The sequence below is a fragment of the Ambystoma mexicanum genome, chromosome 4q (genome assembly GCF_040938575.1).
Source record: "Ambystoma mexicanum isolate Mex_15411 chromosome 4q, UKY_AmexF1_1, whole genome shotgun sequence".
Taxonomy (NCBI): Eukaryota; Metazoa; Chordata; class Amphibia; order Caudata; family Ambystomatidae; genus Ambystoma; species Ambystoma mexicanum.
Window position 1 is genome coordinate 492574861 of NC_090928.1, and position 20190 is coordinate 492595050.

General features: G+C 44.6%; 1 protein-coding gene across 2 annotated transcripts in view; it reads left to right on the top strand.

The window, feature by feature from the left end:
• Nucleotides 1-20190, top strand: part of EFEMP1 (EGF containing fibulin extracellular matrix protein 1) — a 678736-nt gene that overhangs the window by 613100 nt on the left and 45446 nt on the right. For both annotated transcript variants that reach the window (XM_069608055.1, XM_069608056.1), the window contains one exon: nt 5724-5843. In XM_069608055.1, the coding sequence (XP_069464156.1) occupies nt 5724-5843 (120 nt within the window). The remainder of the gene's footprint in view (nt 1-5723; nt 5844-20190) is intronic.

Genomic DNA, 20190 nt, shown 5'->3' on the forward strand with positions numbered 1-20190 from the left:
CGGAAACTGCTCTCGTGAAGATTCGTCAAGACCTGCTCTCAAACCTTAATTCCAACACCCCCTGTGTCCTCATCATACTTGATCTCTCTTCTGGCTTTGACACGGTCAACCATGCCATCCTGCTCAACCGTCTCCGTGATAACCTGGCTATCACCGGTCAAGCCCTGGCGTGGCTGACTTCTTTCCTTTCTGATCGACCCTCCCAGGTCCAACTTAGGTCCTTTTCTCCTCTATCTCTACATGTGGTGTGCCCCAGGGGTCTAACCACTTTCCCTGGCTGTGTTAAGTGACCTCAATTCAGCACGCCAACTAAGTCAATGCCGAGTCTGGGATGCCCAAGGGAAGCCCTTAATTATATATTTTATGACAAGTTCATAGATCTGGATGATAAACCCTTGTATAACGCCCCTCTCTTTGAATCCCACTGACCTCACTGAGCCAAGAAGTAGGTTTGTTTTGCAAATTAAAAGATTTATTTGAAAAATTAAACAAGATATATATCACACTTTTATAAATAAATTAATATTTGATAGCACACCTATGAATATGACAGTGATCAACAATGGATAATATTACACTAGCACACTTTTTTAATTACTTAGGAGTTGGTATAGAGTGGATAAAATAGCTGAGAATGCTTTTATAGTTTCAAGGAAATGCAATGATGGAAAAGAATGCAGCACAGAAATAAACTGAGGTGGTTTCCACAAGAGATAATATGATCACTTTTTCTTTTGACAATTCACTCCCCCCCTATGCAATATAAGGAGATGGAAGGAGAGCACACAATTTTCAGGAATACAATCGAATGCAATACCAATTCAGTTCCCCCCTAGCAAGCTTAGAGCAACCGAATGCTTTTAAAACATGCAGAAATACTTTTAATGTGATTTACAATGAAGTGAAAATATGCTAAAAATGATGTTAAATCTTCTTTAGGAGATTCAGGGTAGGTGACAGCTCCTTTGAATTAGTCCAGGTCAACACTAGCAATGATTCAGGAGGGATTATCAGGTTGAAAACGAATTTCAGCAATGCAAGCAAGAGACAGCTATTTTTTTAAACGTGTAGTGAGATTGAGCTAGTTTTCAATTCGCAGCACTTTTTCCGAGTGTGTAAAGCGCGATTACGGAAAAACTATAAGGAGTAGAAAGTCGGTTTAGGGCTTGTTGGAACGCTGAGGATCTTAGCTTTAAGATCTCGTTCCTAGCACGGTTCAAAAGATACGGACAATTTACTGGAGGTAGATTCTCAAAATTAAAGTAAAGCTCAGAATGACAAATGGCACTTTCACAGGTTCGAAATCACAGAATGGACACACGATTTCTATGCAGTTCTAAATAGGTGGAAATGGTTTGAATTAGATTATTTTAAAATAAGAGATTGGTTTTGCACAGCTCTGGCTGGATACTCACTCCTAATTTTGGAAGGAATGGGCCTCGTCACAGATCTGGTCAACATGTTTAGCTGCGGTTCTCTCTGCTCTGCTGGTCTGGATCTCTGGTTCTGACAAAAGTTCTGGCACTGCACAGCGGTCTGGTCTGGGTCTGGTCTTCTATCGGCACTGCACGGCGGTCTGGATACAGCTCTGCTTTCTGGGTTCTGGCACTGGCACCGCAGTCTGGTCTGGGTCTCTGGTTCTGGCAAAAGTTCTAGCCAGAAGCGAACAGCACAGCCCGGCTGTTGAATAGTTTGGTTAGGTGGCTGGATTCTGAGGCCTGCTGAGAAGGATTCAGCTTTTGGTTCAGGCCTCTCTGCTTCAAGTTCTGGAGTCTATCTGGAGTCTATGGTCCTTCTGGATATTGTCTGGTCCGGCAAAGTGCTTCGCAAGAAAGTGGAAAGTGATTGTCTCCTTGGGTCTCAGTGGCTCTTTTTATGTCTTTTGAAAGTGGGTGGGAAGGCTGACTTTCTATGCCCAACCCTCTGAGGATCCTGATAGGCTATAGGATTCTCTGTTGCCTGACAGGGGAACTGAATTGTGAGTCATCCGGCATCCTTTTTTATGGCATACAGAAAGAACACTCCCCTTGTCACTTTGCACACAAATCTATTTTTGACTTAAATGCATATTTATCTATGTACAATTTTTCTGATATTATATGTCCAGTTAACATATTTTCAATAGCACCAAACCATCCGATCCCTGTCTTTGTAAGATGTTGTGTTCACTTCTGACAGAATTCCGCCCTTTTCATCCAGAACACAACCTCTAAACTTTTCCAGAATTTACACAAATAAGCGCAAGGAATATGGGCATCAGATGATGAAGTGTCAGATTTTTAACACACATACATTTGGAGTAATACCCTATTTGCCGCTACCCCCCAGAACATACCACAGAGTCCTAACACCTCTTAAAATGTGCACAGAAAAATCACAGGAATCATGATATTATTGATATAATTTTGACAATTATGTACTATGAATTATCCATCTTTCTAAAATTATACTCTGGCCCAGATGGGTGTGGTTTAGGTCCCAAAGCACATGGGGAATTCCTTGTTCGTCCCCTCCTGCAAGCTCAGCTGGCTCACAGAGGCAGTGCCCCTCCCATTTCCTTCCAATAGGAAGCCATTAATGACCCCCTGATTTAACATTCGCCTGAGCCAAGGAAAGTTCATTGTTCTGTTTCCTGCAGTCCCAGGTACTCCTCCCATGATTCAATCAGAGAGGTGTGAACTCCTTTTGGTGGGGGCAGCAGAATGCAGCCAGGCCTGTGAATGCAGTTGCTGGGCAAGTTTCAACTCTTGTCGGGGGTAGTTGCCGGGCAAAATTCAATCTCTTTAAGCCAGGCTTCAGCCAAATGTCATTTTTGTTCCAGTTTTTCTTCATTCAAATCAAACTTACAATTTTGACACATGCAGCTAGAACGCTGATTCTAAGTTCAAAACTATGACATTTAAACAGTAGCAACCTATGTGACACTCAAAAGTAGGTCACTCATTTATTTTAAACATTTTGATTTTAGTGGCTTTAAGTCCAATTTCACTTAAGCTGCTGACATCCAAAGCTCAGCCAGTTTTGTTATGAACATTATTTTAGGCTCCTCATCTTTCCAGATTTGGTATGCACACAAGACTTCATTCTACCAGACGTCTGCTGGTGTTCAGTAAGATTTTTGAATATCTTGCAATGTTTGAAATAGGCATTTTGAGCTTGCATTCAGAGATACAAAGGTGATTTTAAAGCGCTTTTTTGAGCTAACAGGCACTGCTGTTTTTCCTTTGGCACCACGTTTCACTCATGGCGCTTCTAGCCCATCACGCTCGCACTGGTGGTTGGCAGGTCAGGCGACCATTTTGGTGTGTGCAAAAACTGCACAGTTTTCCTGGATTCTGGCACCAATGTGGGCTTTTCGGACATCTTGGATTTTGTAAAAGCCCACAGCACCAAATGTTGCAGCATAATAACTTGAACGTGGGTCGATACACCTAACAGCTGTTCAACCAATACCTGGCACTTCTTGCCCACCACATTGCCGCTCTCTGCCCCAACTTTCAGTGCTATGCAGATGACACTCAGCTCATTTTCAGGCTACCTTCGGCCACCTCTTCTCCGTCTCTCATCTCTGTCTGTCTGCTATCAAGGAGTGGTGGGCCGCCAATGATCTCTGCCTTAATGCCAGTAAGACTGAGTTTCTCCTCATCGGCACACCCAGCTCCCTCCTTTCCTGTCACTCTCTGGCCGGCCTCTCTTGGCCCTCTTCCAGCTCCCACCTGCGAGGCTAAAAACCTTGGGGTCATCTTCGACCTTCTCTCCTCACATCTCTGAAGTCTCCAAGAAGTCACACTACCAGCTGTACCTCTTCAGAGTTATTCTTCCTTTCATCTCCTTCCCCCAGAAGCTCACTGTCTCCAGAGCTCTGGTTCTCTCTAGGCCGGACTATTGCAACATCCTCTTTCTAAATCTGCCTGCTTCTACTCTCCGCCCTCTGCAACTCATCCAGAACAGGACTGCGAGACTTGTCCTTGGCCTAAAGCCCAGGGATTGTATCTCTCCAGGACTGAAATATCTGCACTGGCTCTCAGTGGCTGTGAGGATTAAGTTCAAAACCCTCTGCATTGTCTACAAGGCCTTCTGGGGCATGGGGCCTCTATACCTTCAACTCTCTCGTCCTAAATATCTTCCTTCTCGAGCTCTTCGCTCATCCGCCTCCAACACCATCAGGGTCAGTCGCTTCTCCAAGCAACGAGTTGGTGGTAGATCTCTTTCTTCGGCGGGGGCCTCCCTCTGGAACAGCCTCCATGCCTCCTTGAAACTTGAGGAGAACCATCTCCGGTTCCGGAAGCGCCTCAAAACCTTCCTCTTTGCTTCTGCTGTCTCTCCTCCTCTTCCCCTGCTGAATTCCTGGCGGAACAGTACAGGTTACCTGGCGGCCACCCTCTGATCTCGGGCCCAGGTCCCCTCCCCCACCAGTTTCACACATGCACTGCCTCCCTGGCAACCCCTGCGCTTGGGGACTGTTTTCTGTATCCCTACAGTCCCCCACCAGCACTTGACACCTGATGTCTGCACTTACCCTTGCACTTGCCACCAGCTGGCCCTACTTCTCTTATTGTTTTTATGTATTCTATTACCCCATGTACTGCACTGTCCCCACCCGCCTCCCACTCTGCATTTTTCCTCTTCCCCCTGCACTTGCACGTTGTGAATGACACTTGGCCTAGTAGGATTGCTGTCTCTGTTTTCCCTCTGTTACCCCTCCCTTGCCGCGTCGCGCCTTGAAACACTTGTATATAGGCGCGTTATAAATGCCATATCATATCATTCATATCATACAGTTGGAGCAACAAAATCTGCGCTTCTAAATGCAATGTAATGCTGTAGCTTTTCACGAGCGGCCTGAGGCGGACCCCCACCAGGGTGGATGCAGTTAGCACCTGCATCCACTGTTGTAAGGCCTGTCTTTTTGAAACCCTCACGAGCAGTGGAAATGACTGTGACTCTGCGAGGGTGTGGCAGCACTCTCCTGCACACTCAGAAATATGCCTCTGCTAGAGTGGTAATACCACGCACCACACTGATATGTGATAGGTGAAGGATGGTACCCTGTGTTGCTGTCACAAACCAGCACACTGCACAATTACTCCATATACATCCTCAGCTGCGCACACACTCTCATCAGATCTAGCAGTCGGGAATACGGTATCCAGTGATTATGCTGAAATAACACTGACAAAATTCAGAAAAATAAATATATGGGTGCGTGGGGGTAAGGGTTTATAAAGTGTGGGCGTGGTTCGGGGTGGAGTTAAAAGCGTGGTGAAACCATGGGTTTTGGGGATGCCCCCCATTTAAAAAAACTAAATTAGATATCTTTTTTTTAGTATTATTTCATTCACTATTTTTTGATTCGTTGTAATCACATAGAGCTAGGAATACCACCAAGCCCTTAGAGGGAGAGAAACATTTAAAAGGCTTCCAATCCAAATATTACACATTCTGGTTTTGCTACACCACCCGCTAAGTAAAACAAAGGTTGTGTTTTTTACAATGTTTATTATTGGGGTTCCCATTTTGTTTAGCTCTGTGCTAATGCTACTCTTGGATGCAAAGAAAGGTTTCTAGAAAATAATGCCTGAAGAGAAACTGCATATCACGAGCACAACTAACCAACTCGCGCATGCCACAGTGAGCCTTGGAATTATCGGTCCTAGTAGTACCTTGGAAGCTCTGTGATTGGCCTGCAATAGTTACAGTTGTCATTTGCTCTTGCTTTTCAGATATTGACGAATGCAGAGCCTCGGGTTACATGTGCCAGTATCAATGTGTCAATGAGCCCGGGCGCTTCTCCTGTGTATGTCCTGATGGGTACCAACTGGCCGCAGCTAGGTCATGTCAAGGTAAGTGCATCACTTAATAGAGAAACTCTCCTTGCGGCAACATTGGAATCGAGACCTCTTCCAATGAGTTTCAATGTTAAGCCTTCATGTAAGTATTGTAAGAAATGTTAAGCAGGAGGGGTTATGTGTAAAGGAAGCTGGGATCATACGCACTGCGACCCTGAAAATGCTGAATCCAAAAATGCTGCCCTTTTTTGGTAAATTTTGCCCACAATGATATGCTGGGGTGGGTTAGGGTAATATATAATGTTGGTGGAGTATGGTGGGTGGCTGTGGGGTGTCTCCCCCGCATGTAATTGGGAAGAACAGAACAAAAGTCGACATTTGCGGATTCAACATTTAAAAGTCGTAGTGATGGCATAGATCCAAGGAATGCTAACCTTGTAAACAGGACAAAGTTTACCCTCAGTCAAAGACTGACTTTTTTTTAACACGAATGCAGAAGCTTTATTGAACACACTTCGGCCAGAGTCCTTCGGTGCATCAGAATTACAAACCTCAGTGCATAGAATCATATGACAGACACAACAATAAAAGAGAAACAGAAAGGATTTCAACAGATCTGTAGGTGCGTGCGTTGCCCTCTTATCGGTACTAAGAAGCTGGAGGAGTCTGGAGCAGGGCACTATATAAATCATCAATAATAATAATAGCAATAATGTGTGTTTGCTGACGTGTTTGGGAACAGGAATGCTAATTGAAAGGCGTCCTTGTCCTTCTTTGCATAATATTCTGTGGGTAGAAGACTCTGATGTATTCTGTTTACCCTGTGACTCATTGTAAGGTCACAGGATGCAGGTGGGTCATCCCTACACCTGGCACGCTGGTGTGGGTTCATCTGTGGCACGTTCTAAAACCCCAATAAGTACATTTCAGGTTGCTTTTGTCCAAAGTAATCTCCAGCCTCTGGGTCTTGGGACATCATAGACTGAAAGTGTGATGTCAAACTTCTTGCTTCGGGCACACCTTTCCAAAATATTGCCTATTATCCATCCCACCCCTGGAGATCCCACAGGCAATGTGTTTCCCTTGTGGAGGACCAAAATACTCCCAGCGCCTAATCAGTGTGACCTTTCACAAATCCGATTTTCAAAACGACGTAGACCACCCACCTAATCTGACCAAAAGTTCCTTACCTATTTTCAGTGATGCGACGCTTACTCTGCTGCACAAACGGACTGTGTCCACTTACAGTGTACTCGGACATCCACACACAGTCATGCACATTGCCCTGTCAGTACACTTCCTTCCGGTCCCCCTCCAGTGACCCCTTTCCTTTTGTCCAGCGTGTTTCTTCCCCCCTCTACATTGGACCAAACAGCCTTCTTCTAAAAACAGTGTGCTGCCAGTGCCGAGTCTCGCGGAGGCCAGAATAAAGGGCAAAATGCTCCTGGCTTCGAGGTTTGCAGAGGGAGGCGGTTGCTGCAGGAGAGAAGTTCTTTCCATGGAATGTGTTCAGTTCTGCTCATATCGAGGCAGAACAAAGCAAAGAGAGAAAAGAGTCTGGGTTGGGAGATTCAGGTAATATTAGAATATAATGCCGAAGCCATGGCTGCTTCTGCAGAATGTGCTACTGTAAAAAAAAAAAAAACTCTTCAAAATAGTCAACCCGTGTGTGAAAGGGCGCACAAGGGGTCAGTAAGTAAAACAAGTAAAATAGCTTTGTTTGGTTGTGTTCGAGTCACTCCTGAGAGATAAAACCTGTGTTGCCTCAGCACTCACGGCTGTATAATGAAAATGGAATCTTCCCCTGCGGGGGTAAACCCCTTCCTTATCTAGTGTTGGGCTTTAATGTTACAAAAATCACTGTCTTGTCAAGTACTTGTATTTTCCTGTCTCAGCGCAATACAACTACACGTGAAATGTCTTTCTGTTAGTGAAACATGAACCTGCCAAGGCTGCATGCATAGGTTCTTTAATGCAGTGCTTGGAAAGGGCACACGGCATTCCTGGTGCTCAAGTAACTGTTTAAAAAAGTAGTGTACTCTTCACAGAAGTCAAGAAGGCCAGTCCACTTGTGTTCCGACAATATGTACAATAGAGACACTTGTGTACAGGCGCATTATAAATGACTTATCAGATCATACCATGTACGACTCTCCAAATTGAGAATGGTGAAGGCGTACCTTACTAGGTAGGGCTTTTCAGCATATGTCGTGACGATCCCTGAATTGAAAGGTTTATGTAAGTGAAGGTGTATTGGAGCATTATAAAAGGTATTCATTTGAGCAGCAGCAGCCTATACCTAACAATGAAGTTGGCCTTGCACTAGGTGAGGCATAGAGGTTCTTGCAGTCACTACAGATTTAGAAGAAGGCAATGGTTATAAGGACTGGACACATGGGCTGCCGCAAAAAAGCAACTCACAATCTGCACATGCTTGCTAAGAGAAGAGGGTCATGAGGATTGAACACAGAGGGGGATGCAGAGAGTTAAACAGCGACTACATGTTAAATGGAAGGAAAGGGCATAAGCACTGACCGCTGAGGAGAAGCCACAGAGCATCTTTCTGCCTCTATGTGTATACTAGCAGAAGACGGTGTATAAGGGCTGAACACCAGAGGTGTGGCAGAGCAACTCACAGTTTCTATAGGAGAAGAGGGTCATGAGGAGTGGACACAGTGGGAGATGCAGAGAGTTGCCACTAAGGGCATAAGCACTAACCGCTGAGGAGAAGCCACAGAGCATCTTTCTGCATCTATGTGTATACTAGCAGAAGACGGTGTATAAGGGCTGAACACCAGAGGTGTCGCAGAGCAACTCACAGTTTCTATAGGAGAAGAGGGTCATGAGGATTAAACACAGTGGGCGATGCAGAGAGTTAAAAAGCCACTAAGGGCATAAGCACTAACCGCTGAGGAGAAGCCACAGAGCATCTTTCTGCCTCTATGTGTATACTAGCAGAAGACGGTGTATAAGGGCTGAACACCAGAGGTGTCGCAGAGCAACTCACAGTTTCTATAGGAGAAGAGGGTCATGAGGATTAAACACAGTGGGCGATGCAGAGAGTTAAAAAGCCACTAAGGGCATAAGCACTAACCGCTGAGGAGAAGCCACAGAGCATCTTTCTGCCTCTATGTGTATACTAGCAGAAGACGGTGTATAAGGGCTGAACACCAGAGGTGTCGCAGAGCAACTCACAGTTTCTACTAGAAGAAGAGGGTCATGAGGAGTGGACACAGTGGGAGATGCAGAGAGTTGCCACTAAGGGCATAAGCTCTAACCACTGAGGAGAAGCCATTCTGTCTCTATGTTTATACAAGGAGAAGACAGTGTATAAGCCCATCTGTGCATTTAGCCCATCTGTGATTGCATTGACTAGCCTAGAGGTGCCCTGCGCCCAGAATTGCATTTAGCCCATCTGTGATTGCATTGACTAAGCCTAGAGGTGCCCTGCGCCCAGAATTGCATTTAGCCCATCTGTGATTGCATTGACTAGCCTAGAGGCGCCCTGCGCCCAGAATTGCATTTAGCCCATCTGTGGTGTGCTACTGCCCCTGCATTCATACTGCTGCTTTTTCATACCCAGCTGCTTCACGATTGTAGGCTAACTGCCAACAACCACCCTGCACCTATCCTATCCTACCCGCGTACACAATGTATCTCCATACGCTCTATACTGTGCTACTTAGATCACTTCTTTATACTATGAATATCCAATACCTGACCATGGTACCAAACTCACTTACACACGAGTCCCCACCTAATTTTCACAAACCAACTGATATGATCTCTGCACCCTGCACTGTCCTCCAGAGGAACCTCAAACTACGTGCCAGGCTCCCAAGGCTTTATGACCCTTTAACCAAATCAGCCCACAGCAAGGCTATTACTAGCCCCCACAGCCCTTCCCAGCACCCTCTTCAACTAAACAGTAGACTCTATCGTGAACCTATCCACGCCCAGAAAGACACGCATAAATCCTCACTATCACTTTTAAAACCAGTACAACCTGAGACCAAGGGAGCAATGATAAACGCCCGCTCCATGGTAGCCCACGCTACAGACATTGCCGACCTACTCTACAATGAAGACTTGGACTTCTTAGCCGTTACTGAATCCTGGCTACATCCAACAGCAGGCCCGCAATTATGTTAGCCATACCAGATGACTATACTCTACTAAGACTCGATCATACCGCCTCTCGAGGCGGAGGTCTTGCCATTATAGCTAAAACTAAATTCCCTCTGACCATTGAGTCACCAGCCAACATAGGATCTTGTGAATCCTTAACTGCAAAGTTAACCTTATCTAATACACAATCCATCTCCATTCACCTTATTTACCGACCACCTGGCCCCTTAGGGTCATTTGAAGAAGACCTCACAAATATCCTATCAAATAAACTCAAGAACTCCTCACAAAGTATCGTATTAGGAGACTTTAACCTTGGTTTTAGCGACCCGGCAGATGCTAACGCCACAATAATTAATAATACCTTAGAGGAACTGGGCGTTACCCAGAAGATCACAGAGCCCACTCATACCAAAGGTAGAACTCTGGACTGGCTAGCTGTGCACAATTGCCCAGTCCTGATCTCTTCTATACTTCCACAGCCCTGGACAGACCATTACCTGATCTCGTTCACCCTAGAGGCGACACCAGCGCAAATTGACAGTATAGCTCCAGCTGTTCAGACTAGAAATAAAAAGAACATCACCCCTGAAAATTTGATCCCATTAATCGCACCGACCTTGAATGCCATTCCGGACCACACAGATCCCTTAATGATGGTAGACATATATAATAGAGTCATGCTCTCATCTCTTGATGCCACAGCCCCACTGAAGTTAAAAAAGAGCAAACCTAGAAAACACATCAACGCCTGGTTTTCGCCTCATCTTAAAGCCCTCAGACAGGAAAAGCGACGCTGTGAAAAAATGTGGAGATCACTCCCCTCAGAAGAAAATAAGAAAAACTTGAGTAGACTAGCCTCTCATTATAAAAAAGAAATCATCCTGGCCAAACAAACGTCCCACAGCACTCGAATCTCACAAGCCAAATCTAACACCAGAGAGCTCTTTACAATACTAAAAAAGGTTGAATCGTCCATCCAAGCTCCTGACTCGTGCCTCAAGGATAAAAACTGGTGCAAGGGTATACAAAATGCCTTAGCTAACAAAATCTCCTCTCTCAAGACAAAGATAAACATTAAAAAAGATTCCCTTCTCTCTTCCACCAAACCCAGTATCCCCACCCCTAAAAAGATACACCCAACTCAGACACACCCCCCTGTGCATATTCCCCATTTTAACTTCCACAGAGTATCCACCAAAGAAGTAGAAACGGTCATTCTCACCCTCAAACCTTCAAACTGCCATGGGGACCTATGCCCCGCACAATTGATAAAGGATGCGGCTCGTGATCTCGCACCATTTATTACCAAACTAATAAATGCGTCATTCATATCAGGCAGCGTACCTAACAATCTGAAACAATCATGGGTCCTCCCCCTGCTCAAAAAACCGAATCTACTCCCACTAATTATCGCCCCATCACTACAGTACCATTCCTTCTTAAAATCCTTGACAAAATAGTATACCAACAAATCCAACATTACCTTGAGCACTTCCATCTCTTAGGAGTCAGACAATCGGGCTTCAGGCCTCAACACGGCACCGAAACCGCACTCATAGATCTTAAGGCACAGATAGATGAGCTCAGAGATCAGGGTAAGGTGGCACTATTGCTACTTCTTGATCTCTCGGCTGCCTTCGACCTGGTCGACCACGAGATCCTATGTGACCACCTTCAAAAAGCCGCCCACTTCTCTCAAGAGGCAACTGACTGGATCCAATCGTTTCTAAATAACCGCACGATGAAAGTCTTTTCCCTAATAGAAGCAGCCGACCTAACACCCATCACCTGTGGCGTGCCTCAGGGATCTTGTGTCTCCCCGACCCTGTACAACATCTTCACGAAGCCCCTTTTTGATGATCTAGATGGTCTGGGTATCACCTACACTAATTATGCCGATGATACCCAGATCCTCATCCTGTTGACGCGGGATTATGACAAGGATTTGGCCTTCGTTAACAAAGTGTACCTCATCATCCAGGCATGGATGGCCTCACACGGTCTATGCCTGAATGATGACAAAACAGAACTCCTCATTCTAGGGTCCTCACATAACCTTAACAAACTAGACCAAAACTACTCCTCCTTCGTAATTGACAACAATAAGATCACGGTAGCCAAGGAGGTCAAAACCCTTGGCTTCTACCTAGACTCCACTCTCACCTTTAAAAAACAAGTTAATGCTATGGCATCCGCCACATCTTATACATGCAAACTCATCAGAGCAGCCAAACCTTTTCTCTCTCCGTCTAACTGTATCACCCTAGCCAGGGCTCTGATCTTGTCCAAGTTGGACTATTGCAACGCACTTTATGTAGGATGCAACAAATATATCACGAACAAAATTCAGATCCTTCAAAATAACGCCCTAAGAGCGGCCCTCAGTATCTCTAAGAAAGCCCACATCTCTGATTCTAGAAGGTCTGTCAACTGGCTTTCCAACAAAGACAAAATATTCCTCAAATCGGTTTCCCTGACCCACAAATGCCTCCACCAAGCAGCCCCTCAATACCTCATCACTAGATTCACCAGACCTACTTCCTCTCGCCCCTCTAGAATGACCAACTCCAATCTCCTCCTGGTGCCCAGGTTTAAACGGTCTATGTCGGGTGGGAACAGCTTTCCTGTTAAAGCAGCACAATACTGGAACTCCCTTCCACCTCCTTGCAGGGAGGACCTCCCCTACCGCCTATTCAGAACTAAGACCATCCATTGGCTCAAGATTCACGACACATAACGACCTCATGCTCTCTTGCTGCCCTGATGCTCCACCACTATGATTGTAAATATGTACATTTAGGTTGTCAACTGCTCAGTGTAGATGCCTTTTCAAGAGACAACCGATGTATTGTATATAGTACTGCTTATATTGTATACTTCTGTAATCTATGCCTCATCGGCGTGCATTGTTTCTTTTTGACGTGTCCAGCACTGTAACCACGGCTGGACTGCATTCCCCTGTATGTAACTAAGCCTTGCAATTCTCTAGTTGCCTCTGCGCCTTGCTACCCCTTTAGGGGTTAGGTGCGCAATATAAATAAATAAATACCTAAATAAGGGCTGAACAGCATAGGTGTCGCAGAGCAACTCACAGTTTCTACTAGGAGATGAGGGTCATGAGGAGTGACCACAGTGGGAGATGCAGAGAGTTAAACAGCCACTACATGTTTGCTAGGAGGAGCAGGCATACATACTACACACTATGGAGAGTCCTTTGTGCATCTTTCTTTCTGTCTCTACATAGTTACTAGGAGAAGATGGTTATAAAGATTGAAGTGTTGAACACTGGAGCGCTACAGAATGTCTGGTTCTCTACGTGTTTACTGGGAGAAGGAACTGATGAAGATGGACGTGTTACTGACAGGGACTTGGCACACTGTTGAAGCATTCACCTTTAGCAAATAAAGAGGGCAGGCACACTGCTGCTCAGTTAGCAAAAGCACCCAAGCAAGCAACGGAGAACAATTGCAGACCTTGGCTTCTGCACCCATCAGCTTTGAGTTAATCTGCTAACCTAACATGACCTCGGAGGCAGCGGGCAAGAAATTTAAATAACCAACACTGATAACAATCCCAAATGCACTATTTGCTGAATGCTACCACTGTCCCAAATCGGGAACTGCAGTAATAGAACTTCACCTCCACCCTGAAGAAATAAAACTTTGGGGGTGACAATAAAAATGCTTTTCTCCTAAGAAGCAACACAAAGTATACAGGGAGGTGAAAGATATAGGTAAACACACCATCAGTATCTATAACAACAACCTCAATGTGTAGGGCTGTGAGGATAGCTCTGGGGCAACACGCTTGTCTTGGAAGCAAGATAACGCAGAGCAATACAGTTTTGAGTCCTGGTCCCCCGCTTAAAAACTGGTCCCCAGTATTAAGCGTGTTATAAAAGATTACGTAATTTATGGTCCATACAAGAAACAACATACAGACATTTCTCAATCACAATCATGGCATTTATTAAACAATAGAAACTCGTACCTTCCATGAGTGAGCATCAAGGGCTACCCAAGCCAGCACCAAATGATGAAGGAAGATCAGAAGCCTTCTCCAAAACTGAAGGACTAGAGCCATAATCAACATGTCACCATGAGCATGAGGGTTCCCTTGAACAAGTAGTCAACAACAACTCTCAACATTATACCACATCACCACCTCATCTGCCTAACTTTCTGCTGTGTGAGGAAGTCCCCTGCATAGTTCTGGGACCGCCAAAGGAGTGAGTCGGGAGGTCGGGTGCCATTGCAAGCCAGTGGATGTTGGTCCTGGGGGCATGCATGAGAAGGATCCCCTGGTCACTCTTCCTTGGTGTCACTCACATGCCAGGGGTCAATTACAGCACTCATGTACAGGGCAGTCAATTTGACTGTGACACCCCATAGTGGATTTGTAAAGCCGGAAGCTCCCTCCATACAGAGCAAAGTCCTAACATTGAACAGCAAACCCATCACCTAAGCCCATTTGATTCAGGAAGCTGTAGTAATGTATATCCTAACACTGTTTCTATTCTATCACTACTGTAAAATAAGTATGCTTCAACGGGCTCCCCAGGACATACGAGAGAGATCTGTGCTTGATGCAATTTTGAACATACATGTTTAATCTCTGGTGGCCAGTGGTGGACACAGTTTTGTGATACAATTAAAAGTCCATTGGTTTCCGGAAGGGGGTTTCTTTGAGGAAGACACAACGTAATTTTTTTTAACATGAATCAACAATCTCTATTCTGAGATTTTAGAAAGTTTACCCCATCCTTCTCCCGCATTCAAGTCAAATTCTAAGGAAAACGAAGAGCGGGGTCCTTTGCAGGACACACCAGAGGGAACACTGTAAAAACCCCAGCCTCAATCTGCCAGTGTGGGATTGACGAGCATGAGGCTCGAATTTGGCTGGTGCTGGTGATTGGAGAGAGTTGGAGAAAGTTAGAGAAAGTGGGCACTGGAGAAAAGGAAGAGATTGGAGAGTTGGCAGCACATAAGAGCAGCAGGAGCTGGAAAGAGCTAGGATATTATAGAAGGATGGTGTGGCATGAGGAGAAGACACTGGGAGTCAGGATGATGTGGTAAGACTGAAATTCAAGGAGGAGGAGATAACATAAGAAAGAGAGACTACAAGTCATAAGGAGGTATTAAAACCCAAGGAACATGATGATGTGATAACATCCGGGGCCAGAAGTCACTCAGAGGAGGTAACATCAGGTGGTGAGAGTGGTACAGAGTAAGTGGTAGTGAGAGGAGGTAGAGGTTAATACAACAAATAAAGAAGGCAGTGGCCCTGAGGAGATAACACCAAGAGAGGTTGGTTTGGAGGAGGTAACAGCAGGTGGTGAAAGTGTCTCAACATGGGGGATGGCAAAAAGAGAGGAGAAGGATGGGGAAATATCCAGAGATGAAGGAGGTACAAGGAGTAGGTCGGAGCATCAGCGAGTGAAGCAGAGACTAAGGTGAATGTAGAGAATGGTCCCATTGGCAGACAGCTTAGGAAGGATTCTATATGTCAGGGCTACGGTTGTCCTGGACAGATAGTGGGAGGAGGAAACAAAGTAGGCCAGAGGGGTTATCTTAAGAGCAGATAGATAAGGATGAAGAGGCATGGGTAAAACAGACCACCCAGCGGCACCTCTCCAGCCCTCCCTTCGCCTACTCCAATTTAGCTGTCTGCTTGCAAGTCTACATGCCATGTTGAGCCTTGGGGAATGGGACCCCAGAAAACTCACAACTAGAACAACAACAGGAGAATGGTTCTGTCCACCCGAAAGCCCAAAACACCTAGTAAGAGGATGAAAAAACACCCTTTGGACTGTGATGGAAGATCCAGAAGACAGAAAGTCCTGCAAACTCAGGAATAATAGAGATGCCACTGTACGGAGGGCAGGGGGGTTGGATCTCAGAGGAAAGGGACCCAGCCACTTCAAGAAAATGAACAATCCATGCTCTTTTCGCTTTGGGAAGATCATGTTTGCATTTAAGTTGGCCCTTCTTGTAAATAATCCCCAAATAAAGTTTTGAACTCTAACATAAAGTTTTGGAGTGTTTCTTGGTCCCAGGCAACCCTGAGACAACAACAAGACGGTTTTACAGAGATAGGCAGTGCCAGCCTTCTGCCCTTTATACTTAACGGAAAAACAGGGCCTAATCACCTGAACAACCCCTTACTAACCAGCAAATGCTGAAGAAAACTGCTCACAATAGCCACCCCTAAGGACTTCAAAATAGACCTAATCAATACCAATAATTGTGTCCTTCTTAAACGTTTTACTTTAGGTATCCAATCTCACCTTCCTGGGAATTGCAGATACTTGATTTCAAGTTACCATACCACTGACCTAGACAAGGGCTCACCATTTTCACTAGCCACTAGCCATTGGAAACTGATGCCTGACTCTTTGTATCTAAGAAATGGTGTGCTGCGTACATGGGTAGAACTGAAGGGACCAGTGACTTTGAATGCCTGGCTAGTAGCATGTAACATGCCATTTTGACAATGGCTGATCCCAGATGATGAAAACCTATCTACAAAAAAGTGACAATACAGCTTCTAGCAGAGTAGCTCTAACATAGTACTGCTAAAAAGTATTTAACAGCCTCCGAGTGTACAATTAATGACAATACAACCCTCGCCTCATTTTTTGGCTTCTACCCCCGGCCCTATATTAGTGGTAAGACCTGATGTCGGAACTTTTTCTCAATCCAGCAGGCTATTCATCAGGCTATTCATCATCGGATCCTTAAAACGTTGGATCCATCTCCCAACAAATAAATCTGCATGGGAATTTGAAAACACCATGTCCAACTTCGAATTTGATTTCATGGTACAGGCTGCGGGTCACAAAGATTGGTGCACTCTATATGTGAGCTAAACCTTCATCTGTGAGACGGATGCTACTCAGCAAATCTGACTGGATCATCATCACCTAATTCTTTCAAAACTAATAAACTTCAGTAGAGAACAACATTAAAACTTTTCTATTTCATTTTGTATTTATTTAGCAGAAAGTGTTATCTCATCAACCATAAGCAACATAACAGCCAGCAGAGGCAATCTCATTTCTGGGCACGCTTACAGAGTACTGAAAATATGTGAGTTGTTATAGGCTCGGGGTGCAGGGGTTGCATGACGAGACATGAAATAGTGACAAATGACAAAAAAAGGCACGCTTTAACACCATCTTATATCAAGCCACCAAACAAAAAGATCTCAACAAATGTCACCCTATCAAAAGCAAACATAATCACAGGTGCTAACTTTGACAAACATCTCTGACCAAAAGATAACCCAATTTAGCCTGGCATCTCACATTCCATAATAAAGGGGGAGAGGCTTAATATACTGGCACAGCTGCTACTGAATAACATATGATATGGCCAAACGCTACTAACAAGTGGGTGACTGAATGCAAGGATAGTGCAGAATAAAAAGGAATGTCTTAAATTACAAAAATAATACACTCAATATGCACTTTTTCAAGTTGTTATGAACCTTGTTTTGATTAAATAAAAATTAAATATGAATTAAATATGAACATGTTGGTCTGTCTCTTACCCTGAGAGATGTACTGTAATTCAATATATAAAATAACAAAATGTATCTTGAGTTGTATCACAAAATATCCGTCCAATTGTTGGCCAACATAATTTGCTCTGTAGTATTCCATATGCTTAGTATTTGCAATATCACGAAAATGACTTTTCAAAATATTTTTGCATGTTTTTCACACAAAGGGCGCTATCTCCTTGCCATTGGGAACATGTTCTAACCTTTCAGTTTTTGTCACAATATTAAAAATGTGCTATCTACCCTCAGGCCAGTTCTTTGGTCACCATTGGGGACATTGGGCCTCATTACAAGTCTGGCACTGTGGGGAAAAAGGTAATTCTGTTACACAGTAATCAGCGTTTGCTTTATAAAAAGTCATTAAAACACGAGGTTGCTCCTGTAATCCTTCCCTCACTAACCTGGATGATCTAACTCCGAAACTGTTGCCCTCAGTTAGAGGAGGATGGAACATATATTGCTATATCTAGCCAAATTGAATGCAACGTATTTTTATTTCCAAATTATTACTCCTGTGTATTGAGTATCTCCTCTCCTGTTATTGTCATTTCACTTGGTTAACAAATAACACAGTTATACATTGTGTTATGGAAAGACACCTAATTCTGTTTTTCTCTCTTTTTGGGCATTAGAGAGATTGTTCCTTTGACCAATCAGAGGAATTTCTGCTCTCCTGAACAGAGTAGAAGCCACCCACCTTAATTAGGAGTGAATTGCTCTGATGAATATCGTCCCATTTCTGCAAACAGATCCTTTGCTTCATTTTGTGTGGGTGGTGTGGCTAACCCTGGTGATGCAATGTGAGAACAAAGAGCCACTGAAGTTGCGAGCGCAGCCAAGGACAGTGTTGTAAATAGGAAGACTATGTTCATCCATGTTAGATTGCAGAAGAAGGGTGGCAGAAGACGTATTGAATCAATGGGCACTGTGGAGGAGGCAATTACTGGTTTCTTCGTTCCCCGCCTTAGTGCGCCCATCTGAGATGTGCATTGCTATTAGTACCCCAGTGAAGAATAATACGGTGCAAATAACAGTCTTTTTAAGGGAATTTGATATGTGCTGAGCATGTGCTCGAAATTCCCTTATAAATAAACTTTAAACAAAGATGGCCACCATGAATATAGAAACAGAGTCCCTTTTCTATAACCTAGGCAACATCAGAGAATGACAAGTGTCAAGGGAACCAGGTGGGTGGAGTGTGAGGAAAGGGAGTGCCAGGGGGTGGAGTGGGAGTGGAAGTGGGAGCTTGCGGTGGGGATTGGGAGTAGCAGGGGCCAATGTGATGAGGGTAAAATAGCAGTCACGTTGAAGGAGCCAGTTGCCTAGGTGGAACATGGGCTTTCACTTAAACCATCCAGTAAAAGCCGCATTCCAGCCACCTCTTTGGCTGGCCCCTCTTCTCATAACTTGAAACCATCTACTTGCCTCATTGTTGAAACTACGCAAAACCTACATTTAAGGATTGGTAAATGTTGTGAGCTTGTTCTCACAAAACCAATAACCCAGCTAGATTTGTAAGGACAAGCTGGAGACCGCAAAAATGTTAACATCATGAATGTATCTTTTCCTAACCGATAATCAGCCTATTTTGCGCGGTTCCCATTTGATAGGAAATGTGACTTGTAACAGAGAATGCAAAATGGAGGGGGCTTGTTTGATCCAATTCGAGTTGCCTAGACATGTTTGTGCTAATGCAAGATTGCGCAAATATGTTTAGGCCACGATGTCTTCTGCTTGGACGACATATAATGGGAAAACATAACTTGCACCAAACTTTGCTTGAACCTTGTTACAGAAAGTGTTCTTGTTTGGGTAATAAAAGAACAAAGTCAATACCTGTTGATTTCGTTTTTAATTGTAATACTTTTAGCAATGTCCCACAGTGAGACGACAAGCTTTTGAGCCCCTTGTGAACACTGGGCACCCACCTGGTGGTTCTCTCCCTTCCTTTAACATGCGTTTCAGAACACATTGCTTCATGCAGTGTGATAGGAGGGGGCTCCCATAACATTATCGACCTGGTCTGGTGGCATGAGTAACCCAAGAATGGAGAAACCTTTATGGCACGAGGGCTGTCTGGCTATCTCTGGGGGAAATAGGATTTGACTCCTTTGCATATTGGGCTACATTTGTCTTCAACTTTTAAATATTACAAACGCGGACTGTCACTCAATAGGCTGATGTGGTCAGTGAGAAGGTCACAAAGGCTGGGTCTCTGCCTTGTATCTATCAATTAGGAACTCAAAATACTGCATTTGCTCATGCTTTTTGTGGATGTTTTGCTCTGAGTAGGATAAATGGAGGCTTACACTGAGGTGAGATCCGATCAGCAACACTCCCTTTCCCTTTCTCTGGAACTAAGGTGGGCTAGAGTGAAAGTGTGATTACCCATGGCAGTGGTGAACAGATGTAAGGCCTGTGACTGGTTGCCAGTTTTCCCGTTGCCCTCACTTCTGGACAGTTTCTCTTGGATTTGGAAGAGCAAGGGCTCATAGCCCTGGGTGCCTGCAATTTCTCACAGGTTGGGAACTGGGCTGTGTCATCACCAGGTCACACTAGTGCCTGATGTTAACACCAAATCAGTCTGCAAATTGCCAGAAAGATCAGGAAACCCGTTAATGGGTCCATCGATTGCTGGAGGACCGGAAATGCTCAAAGCAACACAAGGAAAGAAAAAGGAGACAAGGCGACTGCATAGCTTCCTTTC